At 41.7% G+C, this 16,902-nt stretch overlaps 1 protein-coding gene across 3 annotated transcripts in view; it reads right to left on the bottom strand.

The window, feature by feature from the left end:
- LOC112214486 (serine/threonine-protein phosphatase 2A 56 kDa regulatory subunit beta isoform) overlaps positions 1–16,902 on the bottom strand; it is a 43,558-nt gene that overhangs the window by 14,628 nt on the left and 12,028 nt on the right. For all 3 annotated transcript variants that reach the window (XM_042298180.1, XM_042298179.1, XM_024373262.2), the window contains exons 2-7: positions 9,269–9,465; positions 8,541–8,642; positions 8,272–8,364; positions 8,006–8,136; positions 7,772–7,831; positions 1,163–1,271 (exon numbers count right to left, since the gene is read on the bottom strand). In XM_042298180.1, the coding sequence (XP_042154114.1) occupies positions 1,163–1,271; positions 7,772–7,831; positions 8,006–8,136; positions 8,272–8,364; positions 8,541–8,642; positions 9,269–9,465 (692 nt within the window). The remainder of the gene's footprint in view (positions 1–1,162; positions 1,272–7,771; positions 7,832–8,005; positions 8,137–8,271; positions 8,365–8,540; positions 8,643–9,268; positions 9,466–16,902) is intronic.

Raw genomic sequence — 16,902 nt, 5'->3', positions numbered from 1 at the left:
TCAGTCTGTAGTGTGACTCGACGCCGGTCTCTAGTGGTCATGGGTGCACATTGCAGTCTCATATAATATTTAAAGCGACAATATTTAACTTTTTGGGCAACCTAACAAATTTCACATAGAAATGTGAGTTATAGATCTGTCCTTCTGAAAGCAAGTCAAAGAAGCGGTAGATCTGTTCTGTGTGCGCTATTTCTATGCTTCCCGTTCTTAAGCTTCATTTTTGCTTCAAAATATATTTTTGGTTATTGAAAATTTATTTCACAGCAGTTTAGATTGTACAATGATTCTCTACACTATACTTGCTTGTTTTGTCACATAACCTGAAATTAGGCGGAGTAGTAGAGTTTTAGCAACCAGGAAATGATTTCACCATAATGCACCTTTAACTCTTAGTACTGGGAATCAGAGCGAGTGAGCGAGAGAGCATGTGTGTTTGGCAGGCCGTGCTGTGTGTGTTAATAAATAATTACATGGAGTCTGAAGAGGGAAATGTAGGGCAAGCTGACATTTATACTCGGAATAAACACACAAACACTGACACATTCACAAACACATATATATGCACACACACACCAAGGCTGAGATGCAAAGATACAAGTACATACAGATTGAATAGAGCACACAAACATATATAGAAACCTACACATTGACACAGACACACACATTCACAGATACTGATTGTGTGTGTCCATAAGAGGATAGCGTGAGTTGTGATCACAGCTGGATGTGCAATCAGTCTGTAGTGTGACTCCAGGCCGGTCTCTAGTGGTCATGGGTGCACAATGCAATCTCATTTAATATTTAAAGCTGCAATGTGTAACCTTTTGGCAACCCAACCAAATGCACATAGAAATGTGACTTATTTTGGTTATGGAAAATATATTTCACAACGGTTTAGATTATAGAATAATTTTATACACTATAATTCCTTGTTTTGTCACATAACCTGAAGTATTTGAATTTTAGCATCCAGAAAATTATTTATCCATAGCTCACTTTTAACTCTTATCACTGGGGAACACACACAGAGACAGACAGACAGACAGACAGACAGACAGACAGACAGACAGACAGACAGACAGACAGACAGACAGACAGACAGACAGACAGACAGAGACAGAGAGACGGAGACAGACAGAGCGAGACAGAGAGAATGACTGACCTGTGCATGGAAAATGGACAGAGACTTGGCTGTGTGTAGAGGTATCAGGACTCGAACCAGGAACTGCTTGTGTTCCGACTTCAAGGGCAGAGCAAACCCATTTATAATGCTGTAGACAGAGAGAGAAGCTTACCTATGAAATCCAAAAAATGTAAGCAGACAGCCTAAGGAAATTTACAACAATGACAAATTGTTTGATAAAATATGCAAAAACAGGTTTGTAGACATTTGTGCAAATGTAGGAAAGGCGTCCGGTCAACGGGACAGTTGTAAATCATGCAGAGCCTTGTCACGATCGCAGATTTTAGAGAAACAACAAATGTCGAAACATATAAGTGTCTTATATCGGCTGAAAGCTTAAATTCTTGTTAATATAACTGCACTGTACAATTTACAGTACCTATTACTGCGAAAAAATGCCATGCTATTGCTTGAGGAGAGCTCCTAACAACAAAACACTTTTTCCACCACGATAGGTTTGATATATTCACCTCTGAAGGTGAAATGTGTACTTAAATTCTGCTAGATACAATCCTTTTTCATATCCTAAGAAGGTCCATATAGCATGCATGATCGATTTTGTATTTCCACTTGTTCAATTTGCAAAGAAAGGAACCTGAAAATCTAACCCTAAACGTTGTTTCAACCAGTCAAATCACGTTTGTTTGTATTCCTCAGAGATCCTAGAACGTAACCAGACTTCACTATATAATTAGGGGTGTAGTATATCATATAGGACACCATATTTGGTGAGATAGCGACACCTTCATGGCACGCCGATGACGCGGGCGGTTTTCAATTGAACAACTCTAACTTGGTCAAATAAGCACCAATCGGGATCAAACAAAGCTAGCTAGATAGTCAATGAGCTGGGCTTTACGGGAGAATGTAGCTAATAATCTTGTTCGACAGCATGAATTTTACTTTTGGACAAAAATTATAAGAATAGTTGTGAAGTTATGAAAACTGGTTGTTTTGCAAATGTTAAACTTATAATATGGCTACTAATACTGGAAAAGCTCATTCAAAGTCCAAGTATACAGATGTGACGATATTCTTTCAGAAAAATGTAATATGAATGCAAATGCCTCCTTCACGATTTGCCCAAATGTACCTAGGTGACTTCACACTGAATGTCATGAAGTTTGCTCATACTTCAAGTTATCCATCTGAAACTTTGCACATACACTGCTGCCATCTTGTAGACACCATCGGAATTACAACCAGAGTGATGGCTAGAACTGGGACCGTTCTGTTGCATTTCAAAGATGGTGGTGGGGAAAAAAACGGTTGTTTTTTTCTATGTATTTTCTTTTACCAGATCTATTGTGTTATATTCCCCTACAATCAATTCACATTTCCACAAACTTCAAAGTGTTTCCTTTCAAATGGTACCAAGAATATGCATATCCTTGCTTCAGGGACTGAGATACAGGCAGTTAGATTTGGGTATGTCATTTAGGCGAAAATTGAAAAAAATGGGGGCAATCTAAGAAGTTTTAATAATATATAATATCACATTTACGTAAGTATTCAGACCCGTTACTCAGTACTTTGTTGAAGCAACTTTGGCAGTGATTATAGCCTTGAGTCTTCTTGGGTATGATGCTACAAGCTTGGCACGGCTGTATTTGGGGAGTTTCTCCCATTCTTCTCTGCAGATCCTTTCAAGCTCTGTGATGGGGAACATTGTTGCAAAGCTATTTTCAGGTCTCTCCAGAGATATTCAAATGGTTTCAAGTCCAGGCTCTGGCTGGGCCACTCAGTACTTGCCACTGAAAAACATCCCCACAGCATGATGCTGCCAAACCGCAGCATCATGGGATGGTGACAGGTTTCCTCCTGACGTGACGCTTGGCATAGGCCAAAGAGTTCAATCTTGGTTTCATCAGACCAGAGAATCTTGTTTCTCATGGTCTGAGAGTCCTTTAGGTGCCTTTTGGACAAACTCCATGCGGGCTCTCATGTGCCTTTTACTGAGGAGTGGCTTCCGTCTGGCCACTCTACCATAAAGGCCTGATTGGTGGAGTACTGTAGAGATGGTTGTCCATCTGGAAGGTTTTTTGCCCTGACATGTACTGTCAACTGCTGGACCTTATATAGATAGGATTGTGCCTTTCTAAATCACATCCAATCAATTGAATTTACCACAGGTGGCCTCCAATCAAGTTGTGGAAACATCTCAAGGATGATCAAAGGAAACACCTGAGCTCAATTTCGAGACTCATAGCAAAGGTTCTGAATACTTAAGTAAATAAGGTATTTAATTTTTTTAATGTTCAAATGACTACAAAACCTGTTTTCACTTTGTCATTATGGGGTATTGTGTGTAGATTGATGAGGACATTTTTTTATTTGATACATTTTAGAATAAGGCTGTAATGTAACAAAATGTGGAAAAGTGAAGGGGTCAGAATACTTTCCGAATGCACTCTACATGATCAAATACAAATCTTAGAATCAACTATTAAAGACTACCAGAACCCACTGGATTCTTCAGTTACATTGAATTAACTACAGGACAAAATACAAACCCTCCAAACCAAAAAGGCCTGTGGTGTTGTTGGTACCCTAATTGAAATGATAAAATACACAGACCACCAATTCCAATTGGCTATACTTAAACTCTTTAACATCACCTTCAGCTCTGGCATATTCCCAAAATGTGGAACCAAAAAGTGTAGACAAATTGGACACCGATAACTACCATGGGATATGCGTCAACAGCAACCTTGGGGAAATCCACTGCATTATCATTAACAGCAGATTCCTACATTTCCTCAGTGAAAACGATGTAGTGAGCAAATATCGAATTGGCTTTTCACCAAATTCCCATATGTCAGACCACAAACTCACCCTGCACACCCAAACAAACCAAAACAAAGGCAAAGTCTTCTCATGCTTTGTTGATTTAAAAAAAAGATGTTGACTCAATTTGGCATGAGGGTCTGCTATATTGATGGAAGCAGTGTTGAGGGAAAAACATACAACATTATAAAATCCATGTACACAAGTGTGAGGTTAAATTTGGCTAACAACACACACATCTCTTTCCACATTGACCTGCAGTGAGACAGTGATGCAGTTTGAGCCCCACCCTCTTCAACATCTATATCAACGAATTGGCGAGGGCACAAGAACAGTCTCACCCGACCGCACCCGACCTCGCCCTACTAGAATCTGAAGTCAAATGTCTACTGTTTGCTGATGATCTGGTGCTTCTTTCCAAGGAGGGCCTACAGCAGCACCCAGATCTTCTGCACTGATTCTGTCAGACCTGGCCCTGACAGTAAATCTTAGTAAGACAAAATAATGGTGTTCCAAAAGTTTGCTAGGACCACAAATATAAATTCCATCTAGACACCGTTGCCCGAGAGCACACAAAAAGCTATACATATCTCGGCCTAAACATCAGTGCCACAGGTAACTTCCACAAAGCTGTAAATGATCTGAGAGACAAGGCAAGAAGGGCGTTCTACGCCATCAAAAGGAACTTAAAATTCGACATACAATTAGAATCTGGCTAAAAATACCCATTGTCCTTTATGGTTGTGAGGTCTGGGGTGTGAGGGAGTTCTGAGGGAAATATGTGTCTCTAATATGGTCATACATTTGGCAGGAGGTTAGGAAGTGCAGCTTAGTTTCCACCTCATTTTGTGGACAGTGTGCACATAGCCTGTCTTCTCTTGAGAGCCAGGCCTGCCTACGGCGGCCTTTCTCAATAGCAAGGCTATGCTCACTGAGTCTGTACATATCCAAAGCTTTCCTTCATTTTGGGTCAGTCACAGTGGTCAGGTATTCTGCCACTGTGTACTTTCTGTTTAGGGCCAAATAGCATTCTAGTTTGCTCTGTTTTTTTGTTAATTCTTTCCAATGTGTCAAGTACTTATCTTTTTGTTTTCTCATGATTTGTTTGGGTTTAATTGTGTTACTCTCCTGGGGCTCTTTGGGGTCTGTTTGTGTTTGTGAACAGAGCCCCAGGACCAGCTTGCTTAGGGGACTCTTCTCCAAGTTCATCTCTCTGTAGGTGATGGCTTTGTTATGGAAGGTTTGGGAATCGCCTCCTTTTAGGTGGTTGTAGAATTTAACGGGTCTTTTCTGGATTTTGATAATTAGTCTAATTTTGCTCTGTGGAGTCTTGGTGTTTGTCCCATTTTGGGCAATGGGTTCTCTACTGATTCAAGTATTTTTTGCCAGATCCTTGCGGACGCCTCCGAGCGGCTAGGTAGGCTGTTTGGAGAGTTTATCTGATTAAAAAATATATACTATTATGTCCTCTCCCCACACTTCTAAAACCAAAGTTGCACCCCTGCCTGTGGCACTGATGTTTAGGCAGAGGTATGTATAGTTCTCTCTCTCTCTCTCTCTCTCTCTCTCTCTCTCTCTCTCTCTCTCTCTCTCTCTCTCTCTCTCTCTCTCTCTCTCTCTCTCTCTCTCATAGTTGTTATTTGTGTCTGTCTTCTGTTTATTCTTTTTTTATCCTTTAATCATCCTTTTTCTTCCCTTGTTTTCTCTCTTCCTATTTGAGGAATGAAAGAGAGAGAAATAGCTATGGAGGATAAAATAGAACAAATGTTTTTCTCTTCCATTCCTTTACTATATCTGCCTCTCTCTATTGCCTCTTTCTCTATCGCATCCCTCTCTAATCCTCCGTTTCTCATCCTCTCTCTTCTGTCTACGGCACCCATATATACCCCTCTATTTCATTCTCCCTCCCCTCCCGTCTCTTTCTCTCCACCCTCTCTCTCCCTTTCTTCTATCTATCAGTGAGTTTGTGGGTGGGTCTATAAATACTCAGTCAGCATCAACCTGAAGCCCACACCCCCTCCTTCCCCCAAAACATTGACTCACTCCCTCACCCTCCGTCCCTCCATTTCTCTATCTCTCAATCTTCTCAGTCCCAGCATGAAGATACCTAAAATCAAAGGTATGTTTTGTTGACTTGGGAGAAAGATAAACAGTGTGTGTCATTTGTTGTAAGGGAGAAAGAGAAACTGTGTAGAGCAGGGAGGGGCAACTAGCAGCCTGCGGAACAATTTCCAAAAACAATCCGACCTACATGTTTTTTTCTACTCAGTCGGGGTCTCAACTTACTGTTGAGATTTGCAATAGTAGAATACACAAGGTGCAATTTCGAAATATGGCTGTGCATCGAAATTTGGTTATGTCAGTCACTGACAGTCACTCAATTAGCAATGTCAGCTAACAATTTTTAGATTGGTAAGTTAGTGTAGCCAGCTATCTAAACTTGTAGTAATCATGGCCAAATACCGACCAGGGCCCTGACCTCCAGTAGGCCCCCAATGATTTTATTAGTCACTCTCACCCAGATATCATATTAACATGGCTAAGTCATGGCAAAATGTGTAGAATTGTAGGAAATAAATTTTAAAACTGCAAGAATGTATCTCCACCCCACGTCAAAACGGATAGAATTGCAGGAAATGTGCTATTTTCTTCTCTCTGCCCTATGGCAAAATTAGGAGAATTGCATGAAGTTTGTTATAAAATTGCAAAATTTTCTCTCCACGACATGGCAAAATGTGTAGAATTGCAGAAAATGAACTTGAATGCAGCTGCTCTCTCAATATCTCAATATCAAATCATTTCTGGGTTACAATTAAATACTTTACAGTGATTGTTTTAAAATAAAATGGTAAAAAATAAACAAAAAGTATAGCAAATAGCAAAAAGTAATTTCTCAAGTAAGAATTTTGCTAGGACTGTCTGGGAGTGGTCTGAGTGTGAAGGGAAAACTGAAAACTAGCTGTTATTGGTCTATTAACTAATTACACCATACAGTCCAAAACTCCAAACCACCCAAGCAGGCTGAAATTTCGGGCAGTCTTTTCAAACAGCTAAACACTAAAAGGGCATCATCATGTAAAAAAATGTCACAGTATTGTTCCAACCTCATAATGTGTAAATATATATAAAACACAGGGAAATCACCTTTTTGACTGCACTTTGCTTGAAAGGGATAGTTCACCCAAATTACAAATCATCCGAAAGTATTTACAATTGATTGGGAAGCTCATAAAGGTCACTTATAGAGGTTTTGAACATGATGTTTGAAAAATGCTAATATCTGTCCCATGACGAATGGCATCACATGCTAAAACTCTGACAAGGTAAGGAAACCAATGTGTCATTATGTAATTTGGGCGAACTATCCCTTTAAAACTAAAAAATGTCTCCCCATCATTCAAGACATTGGCCAGTAAAAATAATTAGTAGGGGATAGGGGGGCCAAATCTTGCCTATGGCCCCCAAAAGGCTAGGAGGGTATAATGCATTTAGTTAACAGAGTTAATTGCACAAATGGATTGATTGCACAAATCATTTGACTGCATGTGTGAGTATGGATGTGGGTGCGCAGACCCACAAGTTCAGATTTTTTGTGGCCCCCAACCCCATCAAAGTTGCACATTCTTGGTGTAGAGTGTAGAGGAGATGCACCGCTTTAGTCCTCAAGGACAGCACTGTTGGCTGGTTTTCATAATTTTTTATTTGAAAATGGACCTTTCAGTGACATGTATTGATCTAACAGAACTTGAGCACCTGAACCCCATAGAGGGTAAAGAGTGTGTGATACAAGAAGATACACACCTGCCCAGGATCTCCAGTAGCTCTGCCACACCGTTGAAGTGCTCGGTCTCATAGATAAACCTGGAAGAACAGAGACAGATCACACACACACTGTCACACAAACGCATAATTTGCCATGTTAACGTGTGAGTGTACATGAGTGTCTGTGTGTGTTTGCATGTTAGTGAGTAAGTATGTGAGTGTGTACATGTACATGCATGTGTGTATACATGAACGTGTGTGTGTGCGTGGTACCTGAGGAAGATATTGTTGATCTGTTTGCGTATGTATGCCCGCAGGCCGAGCAGTTTGCCGTAGACACGATGCAGGATGGTCTTTAGGTACTCTCTCTCCCTCGGATCCTCACTGTCAAACAATTCCAACAGCTACACGCACGCACACGCACACATACACACACACACAAAATGTAGAACGCAGAGAGTCTGAGTAATACACAAATAGAGACAGACATATTGAAATGCATATTGTAAGAGGCAGACATGTAAGAAATTGATTTCTACCTGAAGAACAAACTTCTGGTCAACGTAGCGTTTGGCCATGGAGGGCTGGAAGTCTGGGCTCTCCAGGAAACGCAGAAAGAATTCATACACCAGCTGAGAAAACATACACACAGAGTACACACACACAGTTGAGAGTTAAATAAAAATAAAAAAGACAGAAGGTGATAGATGGAATCATCTTCACAAACATAGATTTCAAATCTGTTTCTAATCGTGTGACTGCCCATATATATATATATGTGTGTGTGTGTGTGTGTGTGTGTGTGTACCTGCAGGTGTGGCCAGGAGGCCTCTAGAGTGGGTTCATCCTCCTCCGGGTCAAACTCTGGGTTCTCACTGGGAGGTAATGTCCTGAAGATATTCACTGAGATCTAAAAGAGGATGGAGGGTTGGGGGAGAGGAGAGGAGAGGAGAGGAGAGGAGAGGGAGGGGAGGGGAGGAGAGGAGAGGAGAGGAGAGGAGAGGAGAGGAGAGGAGAGGAGAGGAGAGGAGAGGAGAGGAGAGGAGAGGAGAGAGGAGAGGAGAGGAGAGAGAGAGAGGAGAGAGAGGAGAGGAGAGGAGAGGAGAGGAGAGGAGAGGAGAGGAGAGGAGAGGAGGATAAAGGACAGGTGGAGGGAGGAGGCAGGAGGAAAGGAAAATGATGAAAATAAGAGAATAGAAAATAAATGAACCTAGGCTTCTCTGAACTTCATAACCCTTTCTCTTTTCTCCAATGCTATCTATCTCTTTCCTTCATCTTGTCCCTCTCTTCCTCTCCTCCCTCTTTCTCTCTCCTTCAACGAATCCTTTATTTTCTTCTACACTCCGGTTGAAGAGTTCTTTACATCTCTCCACCTCCTCTCGTCCCTCCCTCTCTCCCTTTCTCCACTCTTCTACTCTTCTCTATCCACTCTCCACCCCCTTTCCGCTACTATTATCCCCCTCTCCCTCCCTCTCTCCTCTCACGTTTTCTTCTTCCTCCTCCCTCCTCCTCCCTCCCTCACTCCTACTCTCTCACCATCTTAATAGCCTCTGGGTAGAGTGGCTCTATCAGAACTCCTCTGCTTGTAGCAACAGACTCCACCAGTTCGTTGAGCGCAGCTCGTTTGATCTCTTTCCCCTTCAGGTCAGCCACACAGTCCAGGAAGTCAAAGAGGACGCAGCACTGCTGCAGCTTCTTACAGAACAGGTCATGGAGCTCTGCCACAGGGGCATCTGGGGAGGTATGGAGAGAGGGAGAGTGAGAGGGATGGAGAGACGGAGAAGTTAAACACAACACTCCCGCAAACAGTCAAAACCGTTAAACCAACAGGCCCCACTTTTTGATCACATCAAGGTAACACCAAACAGTAATTTGTGAGAACTAAATGTTCAAAGTCTCTGTTAACAATGTACATCCATCCCTCCCCTCTTCTCACCACTCCAACCCTTTCCCCCATCCCTCCTTCCCTCTCACAGGGCTCTACGCTGACCTTTTTTATAAGGAGCACATGTGCACTGAAGTTGAAAAATGTAGGCGCACACACAAAAAAATTGTAACACAATGAAAAATATTTTAGATATTAATGCTAGAATCCCCAAAAATGTTAGGCTCACTGGTGCTCCTAAATAAAACTTCCAGGTAGCACAGCAAAACATTTAGGTGCATATGCGAGTAAAATGGTCGAACTGTAGAGCTCTGTCTCACCCCTCCATTCTTTTCTCCTCCCTCCATCCATTCCTCTCTCTCTCCCTCCATAGTCCGACTATGAAGGAGAAATCGAATCAGTTTTTAATAGAGAGTAATTGTATGAAGAAAAGCCGAACTAGGAACCAGAAAGAACAGATCGAGAAAGGGAGGGAAAATAGAGAGAAAGAGAGAGCAAAGGAGTATTCCTATAGTAGGGAAGGGCAACAGACGGCTCACGGAGCCCGCGGATCGATTTCCAAAAACGGGGGGAGGGCCGCAGATCGATTTCCAAAAACGGGGGGAAGGGCCACGGATCGATTTCCAAAAATGGGGGGCCCTCCCGCAAAACGTTTACATTTTTGGGGTGTCAACGTACTGTTAAGAATTAGAATAGTAGAATACACAAGATGCAATTTGAAAATGTGGTTGTGCATCAGCAGTGTTTATTTTGTTACAGTATGTAAGTCACTGACAGTTACTCAAATAGCCATGTCAGTAAATGTTTTTTTCATTTAACCAGGCAAGTCAATTAAGAACAAATTCTTATTTTCAATGACAGACTACACTGGCCAAACCCAGACAACACTAGGCCACTGCCCTATGGGACTCCCAATCACAGCTGGTTGTGATACAACCTGGATTTGAACTAGGGTGTCTGTAGTGACACCTCTATTTCTGAGATGCAGTGCCCTAGACTGCTGCGCCACTCGGGAGCTTGGTAATTTACTCTAGCCAGTTATCTAAACTAGTTATCATGGCCAACGAGTAATCATGGCCAAATATCGACAGGGCACACAAGGCACATGCCCAGGGGCCCTGACCTCCAATGGGGCCCCATTGATTTTGTAAGTCACTCGCAATCAGATATGATATTAACATGGCATAAGTCATGGCAAAATTAGTAGAATTGTATGAAATTTGTTGTAAAATTGCAACATTTTCTCTTTGCCCAATGGTAAAATATGTAGAATTGAAGGAAACTTGCTTTATAATGCAAGTTATAACATTATCTCTGCGACCCATGGCAAAATGTGTAGAATTGTATGAAATATTTCTCTGTGCCATCATGACGTGGTAGATGTTAAAAAGGTTAAGGCTGGTCCTGCATTTCAATCAAATCAAATGTTATTTGTCACACATGCCGTTTACAACAGGTGTAGTAGACCTTACAGTGAAATGCTTACTTACAAGCCCTTAACCAACAATACAGTTTTAAATTTAAAAAATAGGTAAGTAAAAATATAATAATAATAAAAGTTTAAAATAATTAAAATAACATAGTGAGGCTATATACAGGGGGTTTAGTTAAGACTCATGATGAGTTCCAATTTTTTTGTGGCCCCAATCCCCATCAAAGTTGCCCATCCCTGGGCTACAGTATCAAGGAAAGGAATTGTGCTGGGAATAGAGCGTGTGTCCCCAATGGACCCATGGGGCTCTGTTCAAAAGTAGTAAACTATATAGGGAATAGGGTATCATTTAAAGATACCTTTTTGCTTGGTAGGGAAGATTAGCGATACAGGAGGAGGGGGTGGTAGGGAAAGGGATGGAGAGAGGGGGAGCGAACTTGAATAAGAGAGACAGAGAGAGAGATAGAGAGAGAGAGAGACAGCTACAATCTTAGAAAAAAAGGTGCTATCTAGAACCTAAAAGGGTTCATCGGCTGTCCCCATAGGAGAACCCATTGAAGAACCCTTTTTGGTTCCAGGTTGAACCCTTTTAAGTTCATTGTAAAACCCTTTACACAGATAGAACCGAAAAGAGTTCTACCTGGAACTAAAAATAATTTTACATGGAACCAAAAAGGGTTATCCTACTGGGACAGTTGAAGAACCCTTTCGGTACCCTTTTTTCTAAGTGTACATATTGTAGCTTCCACAGTGACAGAAAAATACAAATTAAATTGGAGACAGTGAGTTTGTGGAAACAGGGATGGAGAGAGAGGAAAAGAGAGAAAGAGAGAAAGAGAGAAAGAGAGAGCTAGAGAGCGAAAGGGTTTGGAGAGAGAAAAAACGTGAAATAAACAGGGAGTTTAAAGGTGTGCAGACATCTTTAAGGGGCAGACATGAAGAAGCATCACTGATTCAGACACCCGGCAACACACACACACAGCCAGAGCTAAATATAGTACTACCACAGAGAGAGGGAGAAGAGAGAGAGAGACAGGAAAGAGATGGGGGAAAGGGAGAGACAGAGGGAGAGATACAGGGAAACAGAAAGAGAAAGAGAGAGAGAGGGAGGAGGGAGAGGAGAGAGATGGGGAAAGGTCGAAAGAGAGAGAGAGAGAGGGGGAGAGAGAAAGGATTAAAGGATGACATCATCTATGTTGCTCTTCTGTCTTACTCTCTTCCCCTTCCTCCCTCCATATCCCTGGGTACCTCTCCTCCCTCCCTCCCTGTCTCTGTGGCTTTCTAAACGAGATGAGCAACTACTACTCTCGTCTTTAAAAAACACTTTTTCTGTTTTGGCTGTGTGTGTGTGTGCATGCGTGTGTGTGTGTGTGTGTGTGTGAGACGAAGAGCCACTATTATAGCAGCAGCCCTCCTCCGTCTCTCTCTCATTGTCTAACCTCACCCACATTGTGACGCAGTGAGAGAGAGAGAGAAAGAGAAAGGGAGAGAGACAGAGAGAGAGAGAGAGAGAGAGAGAAAGAAAGAAAGAAAGAGACAGAGAGTGTGAGAGTGAGAGTGTGAGAGAGAGTGTGAGAGAGAGAGAGAGAGAGAGAGAGAGAGAGAGAGGACATAGAACAACAATTTCTTTATTATGTTCCTTTCAGGAAGTGTGTCTTACATCTCAGAAAACACAACACAGCATCACCACATAAGGGACAGTCCAAAATGTACTGGGCTGGGGTGGGTACAGAATAAGGCAGGGTTGTATAACTTTTTTTTTGCTTTGGGGAGTGTTGTGTGTTTTTTTATTGGGCACAGAAGAGGGTTAACATTACCCTTTTGCAGGTTTTGCTGCATAATTTATTCCATCCTAGTCAAATGTCCTCACCTGCTTGCATGCACCTCACCTACAGTACCAAGTTTTGACAAACCTACTCGTTCAAGGGGTTTTCTTTATTTCTCACATTTTCTACATGGTGGAATAATAATGAAGACATGAAAGCTATGAAATAACATATATGGAATCATGATAACCAAATCATGATCATCATAACCAAATATTTTTGATTTTTCAAAGTAGCCTGCCTTTGCCTTGATGACAGATTTGCACACTCTTGGCATTCTCTTTTACAAGCTTCACCTGGAATGATTTTCCATCAGTCTTGAAGGAGTTCCCAGATATGCTGAACACTTGTTGGCTGCTTTTCCTTCACTCTGCGATCCAACTCATCCCAAACCATCTCAATTGGGTTGAGGTTGGGTGATTGTGGAGGCCAGGTCACCTGATGCAGCACTCCATCACTCTCCTTCTTGGTCAACTAGCCCTTACACAGCCTGGAGATGTGTTGGGTCATTGTCCTGTTGAAAAACAAATGATAGTCCCACTAAGCGCAAACCAGATGTGATGGCGTATCGCTGCAGAGCAGAATGCTGTGGTAGCCATGCTGGTTAAATGTGCCTTAAATTCTGAATAAATCATGCAGAGATAATTCATTCACCTACTCTGCATCTCACAAAGAAACGGTGGTTGGAACCAAAAATCTCAAATTTGCACTCATCAGACCAAAGTACAGATTTCCACCATTCTAATGTCCATTGCTTGTGATTCTTGGCCAAAGCAAGTCTCTTCTTAGGGGGCATCATGGTTTGGGACTGCTTTGCTACCTCAAGGCTGGACAGCTTGCTATCATCGATGGAAAAATGAATTCTCAAGTTTATCAAGACATTTTGTAGGAGAATGTATCTGTCCGCCAATTGAAGCTCAACAGAAGTTAAGTGAAGCAACAGGACAACAACCAAAAAGACAGAAGTAAAATCAATAACAGAATGGCTTGAACAGAAGAAATACACCTTCTGGAGTGGCCCTGTCAGTCCTGACCTCAACCCGATTGAAATTTTATGGCATGACCTCAACAGAGCGGTTCACACCAGACAGCCCAGGAATATTATGGAACTGAAACAGTTTTGTAAAGAGGAATGGTCCAAAATTCCTCCTGACCATCGTGCAGGTCTGATCCATAACTACAGAAAATGTTTGGTTGATGTTATTGCTGCCAAAGCAGGGTCAACCTGTTTTTAAATCCACATACTTTTTCCAACCTGCATTGTGAATGTTTACACGATGTGTTCAATAAAGACATGAACATTTATAATTGTTTGTCTGTTATTAGTTTAAGCAGACTGTGTTTGTCTATTGTTGTGACTTAGATGAAGATCAGAACCAATTTATGACCAATTTATGCAGAAATCCAGGTAATTCTGAAGGGTTCACATACTTTTTCTTCCCACTGTATATCAAGGTGTTTTGGTACTTCCCTTATGCACTACGCTTTTCCGTGCGCTAACTATTACTATACCACCAGGTCAATATGGTCTACCAGTCTAACTGTATATCCTGCCCTCACCCACCATTCATAGTGATAATGGTAGTAGGTGTATCGTATATGTCCAGATCTGCAAGAGGCTGACTAGCATTCATACAACACAAAAAATCATTCAAAGCTGCACCAATTTTCAACATTCTACTCTAGGCTGCAGTGAAAATGTAAAATGGTGCAACAGCCCTGTGATTTGAATGTTTCATTCAATTTGAATCAGTTCTACACTCGATAATGTACAAGGTCTGGAAAGGGACAGTAACAGGCCAGTCTGGCTGTATTTTCAATTCTCATACTGAGATATGCTGTCTGTTGCAGATCATCATTCTCCCAAGTCGTCCTATGTGACCACATAAGCTGCGTTTACACAGGCAGCCCAATTCTGATCTTTTTTCCACTAATTGGTCTTTTGACCAATCACATCATAAATGTTCACATCAGATCTTTTTCAGAGCTGATCTGAATGGTCAAAAGACCAATTAGGGAGAAGAATACCATAATTGGGCTGCCTGTGTAAACAAAGACATATCCTCCCAGCAGGCCCAGTTATTAAGGAAAGTTTAATGGTGCTCTACCTCCTCTCCAATCCGTACGACTACTCCTCGCGCACCTAGAACCTAACTCTTTAATATAGCCTTTGAGATTTGTGTTTAATGTAGGAGTTATTTAACACAAAGATTTGTAATTTATATTTTACAATGTATTACCTTTTATATGTGGCATAAACACAACCAGTCACAATGTTTTAATCTGATTACGCTACTTCAAAAGTCTCCTGTAGGCTATGTAGGCTAAATAGCAAATGTGCCTACTCTGGTCATGGCACATGCGCTCCAGCCAACAGCTCGCAGATACAGTGCGGAAGGCTGTGCTGGTAGGCTAGTCTACATGATGACATTATTATGGCATCCAAGCAGTCAAGCATCTACCATCACGTCACCAAAATCAGACACTCAATATTTATTGGAAATGAGCATTAAAAGATCACCGTGCACTTTCACCACCCTGTGAAGTTCATCATACGTTATTTAACACTGACATTAACTGCATGATTTCCCGAGTCGTAGTGGGAGAATCACACACCATATCATTATGTGACTACAAGTTTACGATGATGATGGTTATTATATCAATATTCAGGCAGGTCACCCGTGATACAAGTCAGTATTCAACATCCATCCTTGTCTGAAGATGAAGGAAGATGGTGTGGAAACCGGCCACTAGGGGCAACAGTGAGCACTGTTACCTTCAAGTAGGTTTTGGTTTTGCTAGTGTGTTGTGGACGGGAATGGCAGATGGGTGCCATCATCTGCCTCTGGTTTGAAAGGTTGCATGTTCCAGAATGACAACCATCTCTGCAGCACTCCACCAATCAGGTCTTTATTATAAAGCGGCCAGACGGAAGCCACTCCTCAGTAAAAGTCACATGACAGCCCGCTTGGAGTTTGCCAAAAGGCACCTAAAGAACAAGATTCTCTGGTCTGATGAAAACCAAGATTGAACTCTTTGGGCTGAATGCCAAGCGTCACATCTGGAGGAAACGTAGCACCATCCCTACGTGAAGCATGGTGGTGACAGCATCATTTTTCCGCGGCAGGGACTGGAAGACTAGTTAGGATCGAAGGAAAGATGAACAGAGAAAAGTACTGAGAGATCTTGATGAAAACCTGCTCCAGAGCGCTCAGGACCTCCGCCTGTGGCGAAATGTCATCTTACAACAGGACAACGACCATAAGCACACAGCCAAGAAAAGGCAGGAGTGGCTTCGGGACAAGTCTCTGAATATCCTTGAGTGGCCCAACCAGAGCTCGGACTTGAACCCGATCATACATCTCTGGAGAGACCTGAAAATAGCTGTGCAGCGACGCTCCCCGTCCAACCTGACAGAGCTTGAAAGGATCTGCAGAGAAGAATGGGAGAAACTCCCCAAATACATGTGTGTTGCGTCATACCCAAGAAGACTCAAGGTTGTAATCACTGCCAAAGGTGCTTCAACAAAGTACTGAGTTCATTTAAGGACCTTTTTTTCAATTTTAGCCTAAAATGACATACCCAAATCTAACTGCCTGTAGCTCAGGACCTGAAACAAGGATATGCATATTCTTCATACAATTGAAAGGAAATACTGAGAAGTTTGTGGAAATGTGAAATTAATGTAGGAGAATATAACACATTAGATCTGGTAAAAGATAATACAAACAAACAAAAAAGATGCGTTATTTAAATTTTTTCATCATCGTCTTTGAAATTAAATAGAAAGGCCATAATATAATATTGCAGTTTAGGCACTAGTTTGATTTTGGCCACTAGATAGCAGCAGTGTGTGTGCAAAGTTCCAGATTGATCCAGTGAAGCATTGAAATACTGCACAGTATTTTGTCTCCCCAAATGTGCTGAATTGGTCAATTGATACATTTTCAAGTACCTAACTACAGAAAACATAGAAACAAATTTATGGTAATGCAAAACTTAAATTTACACACTCCCAGGAATG

This window comes from Oncorhynchus tshawytscha, linkage group LG15, assembly GCF_018296145.1.
Source record: "Oncorhynchus tshawytscha isolate Ot180627B linkage group LG15, Otsh_v2.0, whole genome shotgun sequence".
Classification (NCBI taxonomy): domain Eukaryota; kingdom Metazoa; phylum Chordata; class Actinopteri; order Salmoniformes; family Salmonidae; genus Oncorhynchus; species Oncorhynchus tshawytscha.
This window is presented reverse-complemented; position numbering and strand designations above follow the sequence as displayed.